Below are 17,861 nucleotides of genomic sequence, written 5' to 3' on the forward strand. Positions count from 1 at the left end.
GAAGTAGGAGGTTGAAAACAAGAACATGCTCATTGTTAATATTCTGGATTCAGTGTGAACTTGCACTTAAAAATTGTCGCTTAAAATTTGCTAATAAGCTGTCAAGAACCTCCTTAGCTGTTCTGTTGTTTAATGGTGTACAGTAAATATGTATATAGCAGCATATTTATGAAATTAAAGCCCATTTTGTGACGTAAAAGCCACTATCTCAAAAAATGTAATAATTGCAAAACATCTGACTGAGTGGAGATCAAATTAGGATTTTCACTGCTGCTCTGTTCTCCATCCAAACCTGAACGCACCACACACCCCGCAGTCATCAGAAGCGACCTCTGTAAGCCACACCTCCCACAACAATGAGTCACAAGAATCAAAACCTTTTAAATACATTTTTTGTCTTTAATGTATTTACAAGCTTTACTCTGCTCTGTAGGTCGGAAGAAGTATTACAAGCATCTTGTTTTCAGCGACCCTGGCCTTTAGCTTTTGAATGCTGAACTTTTGTTCTTTATCACTTTGTTCATCTGCGTAACTTGATAAGTTCTGATTTGCATCAGTTCCTAGACGCATATTTTCCCTCTCTTGAGGTGTTCATAACGCAGAGTGAGCCAAGGCAGAAGAAAATAACTCCCTGGTAATGACAAGATGACCTTTGACCAACAGAGTTATGAGTTCTTGTCTATTCACTCCTTTCTTTCATTTCTGCTTCCCCTTCATCCTAAAATAAAGATGCTTTTTACCCTGTTCTCAAGCAGAGTGAAATCCAGGGAGGATATTTATCTCACAATTATTTTGTTATTATAAGTAATTATATTGTTATTTCTGTTGTCGCGTTCTTGTTGTGAGCATCTGCAAATGTTAAATAATTTTTGTATTTGCAGTCCTTAAAAAAATAATAAATTAAGGAGTCCAGAACCTATTTATCTTTAAGTCTCTTCTTAAAAAGTAACAAAAAAGTAAGTTAAAATTTAAAACAAAAATATTTTCTATGTATGATACAGTATTTAGTGCTTCCATCGTTGGAATCCAAACTGAAGATGGCGGTAGGCTTCAGGACTGTACCGCAGGGGGAGGGAAAACAAAACAAAAACAAAGTTCCAGCCGTAAACACGTCGCCCTGTCCGTGCAGCCACTTGAAAAATTTGTTCTGCTGTTAAGGATGCCGTTCCACTACGCCGTGTCCCGGGAGTCGCCCTTGTCAATTATCCTCCGACTCCTCCTCGGCTTCCCGCAGCCAGGTGAAGAACGCCGTGACGGACTTGAGGGCCACGCCCTTCCCGTCCTGCTCAGCAGGGTCTTTGCTCGACTCCCACTTGTAGAAAGCGTCCTCTGAGATGACGTCCTCATCATACAGACAGTCGAAGAACATCCGGAGAAGGTCTGCAAGAGAGCAGAAACGCTGAACCTCAATTCCCTCCCACATCTTCCCTCCATATCTATGATCAACACATGCTTTACAAAAACATTTTAGGCAAAAGATTTTTTGTCTTTACGTGAAAGCTGCAGTATGAAACTTTTATAAACAATATGCTTTTGACATATTAGCTAAAACTGTCACTATGTTGTGACAGTATAATTTGATTCAATCAAAAAAATAATAATAATAATTGAGCTCCTCTGCATCCGTCCTGTTGTCCTACTGCCATCTGCAAAAATACATCTGCAGTCAGAAACAACCAATCAAAGAAGGAGTAGGTCAGTAATCCTCGTGTTCACGTTGCTTACACTTCCTTCTTGCTCTCTGCTAATCTACAGCTAGTTCCCGACATCAGAGTTCATCATGAATGCTCAGGGTAGTTACCATGGCTACCGATTATGGTGGATAAACACCTTCCCTTTAACAGTAAATTGTTTCTCTGTTATTGACACAGCTACGGTGCATACACAAGTGATTGAGACCCTCCCCTCCTGGATCTGATTGATTGTTTCTGACATTGTGGTGTATTTCTGCGGGTGGCTGTAGGACCACAAGGAAAAGGTAGAGCTCAATTTCTTCAATTTGCGATAGTTTTAACAAATATGTAAAAATAAATGCGCATAAAAGTTACATACTGCAGCTTGCTACAGAAACATATCAACCAGGTTGAGCCTGCTTTCCTTTCATTAAAGACTATAACACTGAGGATGTTTTGTTTGCGTTCCTGCTATTCTAAATATTAAGGGATATCACGCATTTTTCATGCCCAAATTTAATACTTTTCACACACAATGTCAAAGATTTTTGTGGTTTTCATAAAATTCTGGATAACAAAACATTTGCCTATTTTGGGTTTGTGAGTTGCATGTTTGAAACCTCAACCAACAACACACACTTAATCTGAATTAATTACTAACTGATTAAATTCTCTGTGAGTAGCTAAAAAAAAAATCTAAACAATCAATAAAATGAGCAAAAACCAAAGCTGTGAAAAGATGTCAGTTAGAGATAAATCTGTCAATGCATTAAACCCTATTTATCTGTCTAAAAAAGATGTTGATATTTTACGAGGTGGTATTTTAAACATAAACAAATTTTTATACTTTCAAGTCTGTACGAACCCTATTTTGTGCTTTTTGATTTGATAAGGTAAAAGGTAAATAATTGTAAAGCCTAATACTGAAAACTTTGTAGTTAACAGCATTTTTTTTTATAATATCTATAACACCTCTGTTCAGTACTAATCACCCTCTTATGTTTTAAGGATTAAAACCATGGCAATATTTGCTTTGTTTGAGCACTTACTTGGAGGCTGATCGAGGGAAACGATCAGCGCCTGAAGTGCATAAAGTGCTTGCAGCTGTCGCTCAGTGTCTGAGTTAAGGTACTTGAGTAAAACAGGCAACCTCTTCTGGATGATGGCCGTGTCCACACGACAGTTAGGGTTCTCATCTGTGGGCGAAGTGCAAGAGGCAGGGTTGGTGCATGGAAGGCTGCTCTGCTTGGATTTTGCCGCTGCGTACATGCAGACATTAACGAAGCGTCTCTTCGTTAAAGTGCTTACCTTTCACTGCTGCTTTACACACGGCCGTCATCAAAGCCCTCAGGAAGGGAGATGAGCTCGCCTGGGACTCATCCAGGTTTGCCTGGAGAGAAAAACTAAATCAGCTCAGATAGCTCATGCCACCAACGAAAAAAAATCTAGTTGGAAAGAAAGTTTTTTTAAAAGCACACACGTGTGGACATTCGGCTGGCTGACTACGCTGCCAACTCCATGTTAAACTTTAATGGAAGCATTAGCGTTAGCAGTGCTCTTCAGACTACAAAAAAAGCACTTAAAGGGGATTAAATAACTGAAGTGCATGAGACAGAGTACGGCTGATAGAATACCACAGCTCTTCTTTAAGTACTTCATAGAAATACAAAGGCAATATTGACTTGGCTCCTCCTCCTTTTAACCAACTGACATCATAAACTGATTTTTGGTCAATATGATTTTGATATATTGGAAATAGTTCAATATAAACGGTAATCAGTCAAGTATGAGATTGTATATGTTGTGAATTGGTGTGATATAAATAAACCCAACTGGTCTTCTGGGTGATTTTAAAGTGGCGTACCTCTACCCAGTCGAAGATCTGCTCGTCGCTCGCCATGTCCTCCAGGAGGAGCTTCTCTAGCTGCCGACGCAGCTCCTCAGGAGACAAGATCCTTTTGGTCTGCACCTCCTCAGGACTCGAACCTTCAGACTGAAGGAACTGGAGTTTCTGTTTGGAACAAAGTAAAAATAAAAAGGAGAGGAGAGGGGAGTGACAAGGATGAGACGGATAGAAGAACATCTGAGTGAATGGAAACGGTAAAAGACTTAAACCGGTAAAATAATAATAATAAAAAATGTTTTTTCAGATGAGGGATCTACAGCTCCTTTTTTTCCCTTCCAAACCTGTTGTGAGATGAAAGCCTGGACATCCTCGCCTTCTGGTAGCAGGTCGGTCCAGTTCAGGCCCGATTCCCTCCATAATGATCCCACATTCCTATGGCTCTGTCAAAACAAAACACAACAACATCCATTTTTTCTGTCTGGACTGTCTTGTTTACCTCACTTAGCCAAAAATGGATAGTAATTCAATATAGTAGAATTGTAGTAAATCAAACTAAATGCTATGAATAAAAGTTCATACAAGGTAAAAACTTGATGGTTTATTGTAGAAAATTGTTCACTATTTTGTTATAACTAAACATGCTACAAAAATGAGTGTCAGGTGACATAAAAAAAAACCTTGTGCTGCGTACCATTTGTTTGCATAGTATGTGCAGTATTTCAGATATTAAGATCCCAGCTCTTCCAACAGGAAGCAAAGGTTTGCTTAATTCACTGTAAACAAACAGAAAGGAGTCATGAAGGTTATGTAAAAAGGTGGAACACAGAAAAAATACGCACTTTCTTTCTGGATAAACATGTGAAACATTCATGCAGGATCGGCTGGACCACCTGAAGAGCTCTCTCATAGAGAAGCATCCGTCCTTCAGCAAAGGGCTGAGCAGCTCAGCCAGGTACAGCCATATGTGGGGAATGTCGATGGCCATGTCGTCGGCCAGCTCCAACGTGTCTGCAAACCTGAGGAACCACAAACAGCAGCAAAGCTTAGAAATAGAAGGTTCAAAATGAAGTTAAGATGGTGAAATACACGCTTTACAGAGAACATCTGAAGGTCTGAAGTTTTTCTTTTAATTATTTGTGTAACTACTTGCGGAGAAGACAAGTAGTTACACTTGTCTTCACCGACAAGCCATTTCGATTAGTTTGGTAATTGCCATTACTAAACTAATCTCCATTAGTTTCTACCAAAAATGGTTACTAATCTTCTTGGGGTTTAATTTATAAAATATTGAAATGGTCATAAAAAATATGGGATAATTTTAACATAAACTCAATGTGTACAAAATTAGTGAAACCTTTTTTCAAAAAGCATATGAATCTGAATTAAAAGAAAAATCAGGATATCAGTGCTCTTAAAAGGAAGTGTGGAATTTAAATCTCTGATGTTTTTATGCATCTTATTTCATTCATGAACTTTTTTGTAGACAACAGATTTTAGTGCATGCCACAAGTTTAAAAAAATTAACCATTCTTTTTCTTAATCTTTTCACAATCATGTATAACTTTATACATGAGTTGATGAAGAAAAATATATTCAGTGCAATAATTAAGCTAAAACTGTACAAAACATAGATACATTTTGCACTTAATATGAAAACACCTTTGTCTATAAATACATTCTACTCAAAACTCAAATGGCTTCACTCAGCTCAAATTCACTAATGGGATGCCATTGTTGTTGCATTTAAGAAAATAAGATGTTAATTTTTTTATTTAAAAAGGAATAAAACAATTTTTTGTTTATGTGCATCTTTTAATGTATTTCTAATACCCTTTAAAAAGGCTTAAGTTGTTAAATAACATTTTTTTTGAATGTGACTTTTTTTTTTTTACCCGATTAATCATCATAATAATCAATTACTAAAATAATCATTAGTTGCAGCCCTAATATGTACAAAAATATATTTTTCCTAATTTACAGAAACAGTTCTGGTGCAAACTTCTGCTGGCTTCCCTCTAAAGCCTGAGGCCGGCAGCAGGTGGACTGACCCTCGGTATAGCTGTGCTTTGGGCAGCATTCCCTGCTGCACCAGCTGGAAGAGGAGCTGGCCCATGTGGTCCCGTGTGATCTTACTGCGCTCCAGGGTCGACTCCACCCCGACGCGCACAAAGATGTGCAACTGAGAGCCCAAGTCCAGCTCGTCCACACACTGGACAGCCTCCTGCAGGAAAACGAGATATCATCATCAAAACAAAATCAGCAGGACAAACAGGACAACTGGAACTGGAGCAGATTACACTGGAATGAACTCTGAGAGTCACAAAACTGTTCTAATGATTGCTGGTCAGGACTGACCCTGAAGGCATACTGGGCTTTGAAGGAAACGTTGCAGGAAAACACTCCATTTAACTAGCAGTGTGTTGAATTCAGAGCTACCTTGTAATCGTTTATGTGCAGAAACTCGTCAATAATGGACTTTGACTTTCGTTCGATCTCCTCCTCTGACCGGGCAGGTCTGTCTGGCTTCTGAACCACTGGCTCAGGTTTCACTGGAATAAGAGCGACATATAGATCAATGCTGGGTCAGAGCTGATAAAAGCCACATAGAAACGCACCGGCCACATCTTATTCTAGCAAAACAGAGTCTGTTAGTGAGTCATCTTGTTCAATCTGTAACTACACAACGACAAAACAACAATCTGTCGATTTTAATCATGTTAGAAACACACCAGTGTTCTCACCAGGTTCCCTGACTTTGCTGCGCTCCGGCTCAGTTTTGTCCTCAGCGACGCTCGGCCTCCGGGGTTCTGCTCCCTCCCGCTCTCTTTGCAGCTCCTCCGGGTTTTGAGTCTCCAGCAGCTCTTTGGAGCTACCGCCCCTGACGAACGGGCCAGGCCGCGACGACGACGGGGCCGAGATCAGCGGCTTTTCGCTGCGTTCTCTGGCTGCATTGTTCCGACTGCTGCGAGGTGGAGAAGAAAAGGTCAACAAAGCGGAGGAAAACCAGTAGCTATAACCAGTAGCTCTGGGAAGGTAACCCTACCTTCCCAGAGTTCTTCTGGATTCATAGTCGGGGTTCTGTGGAGGCGTGGTGGAGGGCTGAGGTAAAGGTGTGGACTGCAGTGCAGAGAAACGGTTCAGGCCGGCGGTCCGAGATAGTTCTGATGGTTTAGGAATGAAAGAGAACAATGACAAAGAACACAATAAAATTGTTTTTTTCATCTATTTGTCAAGAAAGGCAGGATTTGTAATCATTTTTCCATAGTAAAATTCAAGCAATTTTCAAACATGTTCCAGAAAAGTTTTCAAACTTTTCCAGCACCACATTTGGGAGATTAAAACAACATAAATGAACAGTTTTAATTCACTATTATATAATATAATTTATTACTGTTAATAATGTTTAGTGAAAGTGTTCTACATTATAAAACTGAGACAAAGTAACTAAAACATAACAAAATGTTATGTTTTGTAATCTCTCTCACACACACCTTATACACCCGACTGGTCAAATAAAACACATATTTAACAGAAAAAGTCCCCTAATTTCAATCATGTTGTTTACCATACAAAGCATAAAACAATCATTGACCCATTAGGAATAATAAATAATTACATTGAAAAAATCCAAACAAATTGTGTTTCTGCTCAAATTAAATGCTCAAACACAATATACAAAGAAAGTTATAAAAAACCTGATTGTATCTAACCTAAAACAAGAACTGTTTAGCCTGGTTTAACTTCACGCAGTGAGAAAAATGTGTCTTTTGATTGAATGAATGAAAATATCTGCTTTCAACTATAATAAGATTTTCCAAATTTAGTCTTTTAATAAACTTTTAATATAAAACTGTGCAGTTTAGAAATCAAGCACTTTCGAGAACTTTATACAGAAATCAAGCATTTCCCAAACAACAAACAAACACCTAATTCTAATTCTAGCATTTTTAAGGATTTCTAGCATTTGTACAATCCCTGTAAATTGAAAATGCATTTAAATTTTTCTTAAAATATTAAAACTGATTTTTAAAACGTTGAGGAAAAGGTTAGATATTAAGAATTTTTCTAGTTCCAGCTAATGTGAAAATAATCATGTTAACCTTGACCACTGGGTCTTATTTGAACTTCATTTCACAATTGAATCAACTTATGATTCATGTTTAGGTCAATGTTTTAAATCTTGTTCGTTCGTAAGTTGGTTCCCCTCTTACCAGAGTCGCTGGCTTTGGCCCCTCCACTGCTGCCCTTCACCCACGTGACTTGAGCCCGAGGGCCCAGCTGGATCTTCTCATCCATCTGAGGCTGCAAATGCAGTTTTTGTTACATTAAACTGGGAAAACCTCAACAGATTAAAAAAAAAAAAACAACGCAATGAGAATGTTCAGCCAGTGATCTAATGGTTTATAAATGAAAATAGCTGAAAACTAACCAAAAGTCCCCAGAGACAGCATTTAAAAGCAGAAGTAAAAATAATAATTAAATGTCCCCATAAACCTATGGAAAACTTGGGAGGTCAAGAGAGGTGTTAATTAGTCCATAAATCCTGGAAATGAAATCAAGAAGTAGTTACAGTCTATGGTAAAAAAAAATTTTTTGTTTTTTGCTTTTGGTCAATCAGTACCCAATCCATCCAGCAGGGGAGGCAACTAAATGCACTGCAGAAGCTAAACCACAATAATGCAGACCAGATGAGGGCAGGCAGCCTTTAAAGAACAGTTCTGTTCCACAAGACCCATCCTGTCGGTATGGAAACGGTAAATAACATTCTACCAAAAAAAAATAAATCCAGCCGTGAGTGGCCGTGGAGGACAAACGCTTAATGAAGGTGAGAGACGTGTCGCGACATGACAAACTAAAGTACAGTGCTGAAACAGTTCATCACACTGCAACAAAACATTGGCTTGTTACCGAGCAGTTGCATACTTTCTTTGTGAATTAGTTTCTCATTTCATAACATTGAATTTAAAAATTAACTTATGCAGAGTTAAGGCATTACAAGAAAATCTTCTATTGACTCTAGTGTCTAATTTGCAACAACTTTGCAAAGTTTTCCTTTTACTTCAATTTAAGAGTAAAAAAAAAAAATAAAAATCACTCAAAAAATAATGAAGCATTATCGCTTCTATTACAGAGAGAGGATATAAGCTGGAAAGATGATTCTGTGGCTGCATAAATTATTCCAGTTTTATGTTTTTATATTATAAAAATCTTGCATGGATTATTCAGGTATAACATTATTGCATCTTCTTGTCAGAACCAGAATCAACATCTTCAATAATCTGAACTGCCGTAGCTTTTTGTGGAAGCACACACCTCAGCTTCACTTCCTCTACTGTCACCTTCCTAAAAAAATGGCTAAAGTCATTTTTTACCAAAAGTGATTTATGCAAACCTCTTTATTGCCAAAAGATGAGTCGACTCTTGTCAAACTTGCTCAAAGTCTTTTGCTCGTCCATTTTCCCTGCTTGTAACACAGCAACTTTGAGGACAAAAAAACAAATCGCCACCTGGATTTAACTTAGCGGGCCTCCGATTGGATAATTACTGCAGGGCAATTATCTTTTAGCTGGCAACAAGTTATTTAACTCCAACTGATCCAATGAGTCACTTCATGTTTTTTCATGGTCATGGAAAGATGTTGGTCTGTTTAGGGCCAAATGAGGAGATTGAACACTTTGGGTAAAGAACTGTCCAATGCACTAGATTCGGTCTGAACAGCTGTAATTGACAAGTTGTCCCAAAAGATATTTTGATAAACGGCAATAATGTCATTTTGACAAATAATACATTGATAAAGGCATAATAGTGCAAGTTTCACCTTTAAAAGACCAAGTAACTTTAATTTTGTAAAGAGCACTTAACACTGGAACCAAAAACAATAAATAAAGTAGGAAATATTCCATTATAAATACAAAATATCAGAATGGAAACATTAATGATCAGAATGGAAATTATTAAGCTTATTTAAGTTTATCATTCGATTAATTGATTAACTGTTTATTAAAACAGATTGCTTTGACTGCAGATTGCTTTGAAAACAATCAGATGAGTGTCCAAATTAGTACCAGATATGGAAATGGCACAGATTGGATTTTTTGGGGGGTGAAAAGATCAGAATCTGGCCATTCAGATTGCCATGTAAAAGCTGAATATGGGTAGCATTTGGGCACAAAAAGAGGATTTAGGTCGAATTCACCGGCTGTGTGAACGCAGCCTATGAGCATCAGGCGAATGGCTCACCTTGGAGATCTTTGGGATCTTATTGGGGTCGATGGTCCTGCTGTTCTTTGTCATGGGCACAGTGCTCCAGGTTTCCTCTTTGCGGGATTCCCTCTGCTCTCGTGGATCTACGTCACCAAATAAACGCGCCACCAACAAGAAGAGAAAATAGAATTTTATCATGAATTCAATGATGCTGTGAAATTGTACCTTTTATACAAAGGACATTTGAGACGTTTTCCACAATGTCTGTCGCATATGATGAAATATTATAAGTCAGGTGACAGATGGAAGGCAGTGAGGGGGGCTTCCTGTCTGCTGCTGGGCACAATGGGATTTCTGCAGGCTGTACGGACAGGAAGTGTGCCTGTATGCCCGCAGAGTTCCCGAGCCGATGTGCGACTCTAAGCTTTAAAGAGGATTCTGACTACAGGACTGACCCGGCCGTCTCTTGCTGTCTTTGGAGAGCAGCTGCTGGTGAACCTTTCGCTGCTCTTCCTGCTCTTCAATCTTGGCCTCCTTGTGGATCTGCTCGATGGTCTTTGGGCCCGAGTCGGCTCTCCTCGACACCCAGTTGTGCTGTAGAGGAAACAGCACGACATTTGACAACACATGATAAACAGCAGCTCAACATCAATGCCATGATTTAATACTCTAGAGCTGAAACAATTAATCGGATTAATCGTGACAAATCGACTACTGAAATAATCTTCAACTAATTTAGTAATCGATTAAATGTTAACTGGCGTATGCTCACAAAAAAAGGCAATTTTGCGTCTAAGCATATTCTAGCCAGAAGTCAAGTTTCATGATTTTAGCTTCACCTGGTTCAAATTCCATGAAAAAAAAAAAAAATCCCATTAGGAACCTTTTGCATCAAATTATTCATCAGTTAATTGAAAAGATAAAATAAAATCAACATTTGAATCCTATGCTGTATTGATGTAAAGTCAAGGAGAAAGGACTGAGCTTTTCACATCATAATATTAGTATTTCTTTAGCTGCAGATGCCTCCTTTGCTATAACTGATCTAGCAAACACTAATGGAATTCTTTGTTATTGCATGTTAGGCAAGAAAAAATGTATTTTCGTATTAAATTAATTGTTTATTTGCGTCTTCTAGTGCATTTCTAATATTGTATAAAAAACGTTAAGTGCTTAAATGACAAATCTAATGATTCATCAATTACTTGTCAGAATAATCAGTAGATTAATCGATTAGTAAAATAATCATTAGTTGCATCCCTGATTAAAACCTGTTCAATGGCTGCCCAAAGTAGTAATCTTACTTTCTTAAATCATTCAACTGTTCATTGTCCACAAATCAATCTAAAAAGTTGAAGAGTTGTTAGTAAAAGGCTCAAGAGCCATATATTTAAAAACAAATTAAAATCCATGTGTTAAAACAAGCAGCAGTCGCTGACTAACCAACCTGTTATTGTTGTTGAATTGATAGGTATGAAAAAGTAAGTGTTAAAGCCCCTTAAAATAAGAGGATACAAATATATATCCTCTTTAATTTTTTATAAATCAATTCTGGCTGATAAAGCCATTTTTCTAGTTATTCTTAATTAATGAAAATATTTCTTATTTTAATCAGTCAAAAATTTTGAATAGAAAACTGCCTAAATTAGCTCTGAGGACATAAACTGAAGAGTTGATAGGTTTTCCTCCTTAAGGTTTTCCTCCTTGTTCCTTCACATAAATTAGTTCATTACAGTCCATTTGCTTGCTTGTTTAATTTAACTGGGCCATGATTTAAGGTTTCTTCTCCTGATTTTTTAAAAACAGTTACTCCATTAAACCACATAACTGGTTTAATCATCCCGATGTTGTTCATCTTAAACATGACAGTAGACTGGATAAAAACCCATCATTATTTTTAGAATACGATTGGGAGACTAATCAGTCTTTCTCGTAAAAGAGTTGAAATTTGACTCCAAGGCTGATGGCATACAATAGGTTCAGCACAACACGACCTGAACAGCCAAGTTTGACATTCCAATAAGTGAGAAAAAAATAAAAACAGATACAATGAAACAAACCTCTGTGGAAAAGAGCGCACAATGAAATCTTAAACGTATGAAACTAAAAATAAAGTACCAGAATGACACACTTACCAATCTTAGGTCTATAACATCCTGGAGCATAAACCGTATCCTAGATGATGTCTTTCGCTCCTTGACAATTTTTTCCATTTGGTTGAAATACTGATCCATGCGAGGCTGCAGAGGAAAAAACAGTGTTTGGATGGTTTGAAATGAGCTTCTGTTTCATTAGGAAGACGATAAAATCTTCTATGGATGCAATCCCAGGTACTGGATCTGGGTACCGACTGGGAGATTTCTGAAGAATCAGGATTATGAATTCCTGATACCCGCTCTTCTCCAGTGAGAGAGATAGACGCATTTTGCACTGCCCTTTTTTTTATAAACCCTTGATTATTTTTGCCATGGATCCCAAAACTGATTTACATTGGTGACTGAGTGGTAAAACATATGTATGACATTTATTTCATTAAATTTTACAAAGGACCTGAACAGGACTCACTACCTCCTACCAGTATCTGAACAGAAAGTTCTGAACAGATCATCGTCAGCTCCTCCAAGAGCCATTAGCAAACACCTGGTGGAGCTTATCATACAAACTACTTCTCAGTTCTACACTCCAAAGTACAGATGCAAATAAAATAATGTAGGAGCATTGTTGTGGTGACGTGTTGAAGAGGGCGTGTCAGAAAGAGTAGGAGCTTCTTAAAGAGACAGAAGAAGACAGAGGCCCAATTTCAAAGCATCTAATGGTGAAGTCACATTTCTTATAAGTTATCGGTGGTATGTAAATAAATATATAACATTTTTATAACAGCTGAAGTTAACAGTTACTTGATTGTGCTATAAACTGGCACTAAGTGCCTAGAAAATACATAATACTACCCTTTAAAGTACTGACTAGTGTTTAAAAAACCCTCATCACTCCAAGATACAGAAGAATAGCTGTATAAATTCAACAGGCATGACAGAAAAATATTGGCACCATTTAATGACATTTGTCTAATTCATTTTTCTGTAAACTCGAAACACTTTTCAGAAGGAACACTGATGCAGCAAAGCAGATCTAAGTCACATTTAGTTTCCATGCTGTTGAGAAGATAAACCACATCCCAATGTAAATGGCACCCAAGCACTGCTAGATCAAATCCTACCACAGACCTCACTTTTACGTCTTTAGAACCTTAGGAGTCTAACATTCAAACTGCAATAAAAACACCAATGGCACATCACGTCAAAAAGATTATAGGTGGCAAAATGCAGTCTAGCTGTTAAAGAGTAAACTAATCCCAAATAAAAAGCTAACCTGACACAGAGAACAGTGTGTATTTTTGCTCTGTGTCCAACAGAGACGCCAGGCACGTTTATGGGAACACGAGGTGCTTTTTTCCAGTTGCCTTAGAACATTTTGGGGCAATTAAGTCTGTTAAACTGAGCTACTAACCTCCACACTAACTTTATAGTATTGCACCGACAAGTGGTATCAGTTGAACGGTTTGCTCAAAGCTAGAGCAATCAAGTATATTTCTTTAAACCTCCTGCTGCTCACCTTGGCCTTTTCAAAGTCCAGGTCCTTCCCAATGGTGGTAAGCAGCCTGCACAGGCACTCTAAAGACTCCTCGTCATGGTTCTTCAGTAGCTTGACCACGCAGTCATGCATGATTGCTTCGGTCAGCATCTTGAGCTTGAAGAGCTCGCCGATGAACTTGATGTTGCCAATGGAGCGCCGCCTGGCCTTGTCTTTGGCTTCCTCCAGCTCCTCCTGAAGCCGCTCGCGCTCTGTCGCCTGACGCCAAGAAGGACAAACATCAGCTCCAGTAGCTGGAAGCAGAATAGAAAATGCTAATGAGAAGACAAACCGATGCAGCAGAGTCCAGCTCTTTCTGCTTCCTCTCGAACACCACGTCGTCTGCCTTGTCTTTCTCAAACTCCTTCTGGCAGCGATTTAGCAGCAGTTTGCGAAAGTTTACAGTGGAGTTGGGTTTGTCCGTCATCTGCACTTTGAGCTGCATAGAAACAACAGATAAAAGTCGGATAAGGGAAACCATTTGACTAAGATGCAGTACTCTCTATTCTATTTTTTTGTTGTCCACCTATGCTAGTTGATTAAACGCATTGCTTACCGTAGCTAAGCACCGACACATTTGTCCATAAGCCACAGAGAAGCTGGGCTCATCAATGGCCTTCTCAAAAACCAGGTCGATGACCCCTTTGAGCCTCTCCTCGGTATCGATGGTCAGATCGGTGACCTGCTTCATCAGCTGGTTGAATTTTTGTGGCGTCAGCTTGTTCAGGATGCTTCGTACCTTCCTGAAGAGCTCCTGCAGCAAAAAGAAAACAAAAATACCCGTAAGGGAAGATTGAGTTCAGACATTAATGTAGCTTAGTGTTGAGCATTTCCTTTGTGTTTGAGTTGTTTTGTTTTCCTGCCTGTGTTTTCTGCATCTCTGGATCCTCTGGAAGGCCCTCCCTCTTCATGCCGGGCTTCCAGGCGTTCTCCGACTTCTTCAGCTGAACATCATCGTTGACGGGCACGTTGACGATAATCTTCCTGGGTGGAGGCCGGCGTGTGCCCATGTTCATCAGCTGTGGTTGCAGAAAACACAGGGGCAGGACATTTATTGTACCGTTTATCGAGAAAGATTTGTTCTAAGAATTGTGATTTATTGTAATCTATTGTTACGATAGATTACAGTTACTATTCAAAAAATTGACTAAAATTTTGTTTCTTATTTTCTCCCGTTTTTTTTCCACAAGAGCAACAATAAATATCAATAAATTCAAAAATATGATTAAATGAAGCCTGTAAGTGAAGTTTAGTGATTTAAATCACACTTCTTTAAGTAAAGAAGCTTGAACATTTTTCAAGAACAACATTTATCCAGTCATCTAAAAAATTTGCAATAAATAGCTTTTTTATGGTCACTTTTATCATTATTACAATAGTACTACAAAATACTGTAATAAAATTCTATTTCTACAAAGGCGGTCAGTTTTCCTCTTGGTTTGTAGGTGAAAATTCTTTGTATAAAAGTAGAAATCCACATTTTTCTTAAGATTTTATTACCTTTATTTTTTCTTCATAGCAAATTTATATCACTCAAATATATTTACCTTCTATAGTTGCTGAAAGAACATGTTTTTCTCACCCGGAGTGTGTGTGATTTTATGAATGGCTATCGTCTGGATTTGTGTGTGTGACTCACAGCCGCTCCTCGTCCTCCGGTCATCTGCCTCCCAAAATCGGCAAAAGCAGGTGTGAAATCGGGACCCCTGGAAATCACCCTGGAGTCCACTGCCCGAGATGGCAACTTGTTTTGGTTCATCTGCGTGACACAAAGCATACACACCGTTACGCATGTGTGCACACGCCAGGCTGAGATAAACAGCAGGGGGCACAGTGATCTTCTAACAAATCTGGCAACAGGGCAGAAGGGGCTCAGCATGCCCTGTAAGAGAGAGAGTGTGTGTGAATTTCCTCCTCAGTAATCCTCTATAGTTGACCTGCTATTAATGATGGGAAGACCAAAGCATCAGGGTTTGATTTATGATCAGCATTTTCTAAACTGATATTAAAATATGCTTGGCGTGTTCGGAGAGACAATCAGTACTTTGGAACCAGATGTGGTGGAAGTGAAGAGGAGGAAAAAAAAAAAGAAGAGTGGAGTGTGTGGGGGAAAACAAATCAGACTTTTTGTCGTTCAGCTGTCCATGACTTCCTCTCTGAGCTTTTCCAGAAAAACTCGTCTCTCTCTCCCTGTGAGAAAAACGAAACTTTGGGACAGCACCAATCAACTGTTCACCGTTCTGTTTGAACAAAGTGGGGGAGGGGCAAGTAATCCTAACGCTGCCAAGAGTGACATAATAGCAATGTGATTTTAATCAAAACAGCATTTCAGCGGGCCATATGCTCCACCCATACAAAGACGTGGATCTGAGCAGCAAACCAAGCTACTTCAACTTTGATCAAGACGTTCTGACAAACTAAAACCACGTCCATGTTGTTGTACTGAATAGATTAGATTAATTTAATACATCACCCAAAGTGGAATCCGCACCACAGATTATGCTCATAATTAATTTGTTTATTCTTTATTGCTTCATCTTTAGACACATTTACGGCAAAGTCCCAGCACAAGCCTTCATAAGTGATCTTTTCTCCAACTAATAACCTATAATTCAGATTAAACAATCATTTTAGACACATTAAAATGGATGAAGCTTCATAATAAAAGACTTGATTACTTTATTATTAATGTAGCTGATGGATAATAATTATCTACAGGAGATCCAGCTACATCATGAATTTCTCACGAACATGAACAATTTTACTTAGCAAAGAGCTTCATACAAAACGGAAAACTGCAGCAGAAATTACTGATTATGTCAAACCCATTGGAAATCAAGCTGCAGGAAGTCTGACAGTTCTTTGTGTAAATAATGCGAGTGAAAATTTGTGGATGTTTCAACAGAATATGTTAAGTTTCATTTCAATAGCACCAAAATAACCTCATACGCAACTGAAACTAATGGTGATGTATTGGTTTCTCTTCCATATGAATGAATCAGAATCAATAAAAAGAGAAACTTGTTATCAAAATAAATTACAGACTGATATATCTGAAGTATTTATTTCTGTTATGTTTGACAAATTAGGGCTTACAATAATGTAAACCAACATTTTAATTTCTCAGAGAAATTGAGAAACCACCAACAAAAAACATATTTATTAAAACATTTGCTTGGCCTTCGAGGCCTTTATTCAACGGCAATTTGAACAAATTTGGAAAGATGGAGGAGCGAGAAACAATTACTAACTAATCCACATGGCATCAAAAGAAAAAGGGATTTTCAATACAAATACTACGAGTTACCAGTTATTGACACCTTCTGTTAACAATTAGCCAAAGTGGATGATTGCCAAAGAAGCTGGCTGTATCCAGCAATAGTAATGGAAAGTTGAGTGGAGGAAAAGCTCAATAGGGAACATGCATGACCTCTTAAGAGGACTGTTTAGTAAGATGTGTCGAACTAAATATGTTCTTTTTAAAAGAATGATCATATCTGCGTCACCTTACCTTGTCTAGCACCACATCGCTGATTGGTGGGAGCCCCTCGGGTTTCTGTATGCACTGAGGCATGAACTGGAAGCCCAACAGGAAGTCTCTACCATACTGTCGCTTCCCACTCGGATCAGCGAGGTCTGGAAGCGGGATTGAAACAGAAAAAAACTCAACAGGCAAGTCAAACAGTGTCTTTGCTGAATACTGTCGCATAAAAATAAGAATTTGTAGAAAATCTTGTCTGCTGAGACTTCTTACCTTCCACATCTTGAGGAGTCCCCGTGGAGTTCTCCTTGTCTCCAGGGGTGGCGCCACCATCGCTGCTCTCTGTCTCGGAGGTGTGGCCTGCTCCGTTTCTCAAGGGTTCAGACTCCGCCTCGCCGTTCTCCTCAGAAACGCTGGACTTTTCGTCAGCATCGGGGCTGCTAGTGGGAGCGACGGCTGAGGGGAAGACTGATGGCAGGGGCCCAGGGCTGCAGCTGAGGGGGGCCAATTGAAGGGCCTGGTCTCCAGCAGGCGAGCCGACAAATTTGGGCTCCTCCTGAGTGGACACCAGATTCAGTCTTCAGATGCAGGTTTTCTCGAACTGCAGAAAAGATGCTGCTTTTCTGCAGTTTCCTTAACATCTTATAAGAGCATAAAATGTGAAAAACTAAACACTAAATTAGGGCTGGGTGATAAATCTATCTTATTGATTAATCAAATTTTTGGTTTTTGGAGATTTAATTTTTGGAAAACCTGGACAATGCTCTACTTCATAGTGATGTCTGCTTTCTCAAGGCCGCCATCTTGTTTGACAAGCATGTTTTACCGCTTCTATCTATTTGGACTTTGGATTCAGATCAAATCTAAGGCCAGATATAAGGGTCAGGTTGAGATTTTTTATTACAAGAATACAGTCAAAATAGTCTAAATAATGCGACCATAAAGATGTAATATTAAAAGAACAAAAGTAGTAATTCTATGAGAAGAAAATGAGAACTGTTGAGTATTTTGTGAAGTGGTACTTTGC

At 38.7% G+C, this 17,861-nt stretch overlaps 1 protein-coding gene across 7 annotated transcripts in view; it reads right to left on the bottom strand.

Moving 5' to 3' along the window:
- Window positions 1-376: 376 nt before the first annotated feature.
- The window catches only part of eif4g3a (eukaryotic translation initiation factor 4 gamma, 3a), a 56,623-nt gene continuing 39,138 nt past the window's right edge, over window positions 377-17,861 (bottom strand). For 5 of the 7 annotated variants that reach the window (XM_028002707.1, XM_028002705.1, XM_028002703.1 and 2 more), the window contains 22 exons: window positions 17,108-17,390; window positions 16,865-16,989; window positions 14,993-15,112; window positions 14,217-14,372; window positions 13,910-14,107; window positions 13,646-13,792; window positions 13,336-13,572; window positions 11,859-11,963; window positions 10,179-10,317; window positions 9,760-9,866; window positions 7,731-7,821; window positions 6,563-6,680; window positions 6,249-6,481; window positions 5,956-6,068; window positions 5,568-5,740; window positions 4,410-4,535; window positions 4,211-4,292; window positions 3,861-3,959; window positions 3,538-3,684; window positions 2,982-3,063; window positions 2,723-2,869; window positions 377-1,380 (listed from right to left, as the gene is read on the bottom strand). In XM_028002707.1, the coding sequence (XP_027858508.1) occupies window positions 1,199-1,380; window positions 2,723-2,869; window positions 2,982-3,063; window positions 3,538-3,684; window positions 3,861-3,959; window positions 4,211-4,292; window positions 4,410-4,535; window positions 5,568-5,740; window positions 5,956-6,068; window positions 6,249-6,481; window positions 6,563-6,680; window positions 7,731-7,821; window positions 9,760-9,866; window positions 10,179-10,317; window positions 11,859-11,963; window positions 13,336-13,572; window positions 13,646-13,792; window positions 13,910-14,107; window positions 14,217-14,372; window positions 14,993-15,112; window positions 16,865-16,989; window positions 17,108-17,390 (3,210 nt within the window). In that variant the 3' untranslated portion in view covers window positions 377-1,198. The remainder of the gene's footprint in view (window positions 1,381-2,722; window positions 2,870-2,981; window positions 3,064-3,537; window positions 3,685-3,860; window positions 3,960-4,210; window positions 4,293-4,409; window positions 4,536-5,567; window positions 5,741-5,955; window positions 6,069-6,248; window positions 6,482-6,562; window positions 6,681-7,730; window positions 7,822-9,759; window positions 9,867-10,178; window positions 10,318-11,858; window positions 11,964-13,335; window positions 13,573-13,645; window positions 13,793-13,909; window positions 14,108-14,216; window positions 14,373-14,992; window positions 15,113-16,864; window positions 16,990-17,107; window positions 17,391-17,861) is intronic. The other 2 variants (XM_028002709.1, XM_028002704.1) reach the window with 1 other exon arrangement.

The sequence above is a fragment of the Xiphophorus couchianus genome, chromosome 20 (genome assembly GCF_001444195.1).
Source record: "Xiphophorus couchianus chromosome 20, X_couchianus-1.0, whole genome shotgun sequence".
In the NCBI taxonomy this organism is placed as follows: domain Eukaryota; kingdom Metazoa; phylum Chordata; class Actinopteri; order Cyprinodontiformes; family Poeciliidae; genus Xiphophorus; species Xiphophorus couchianus.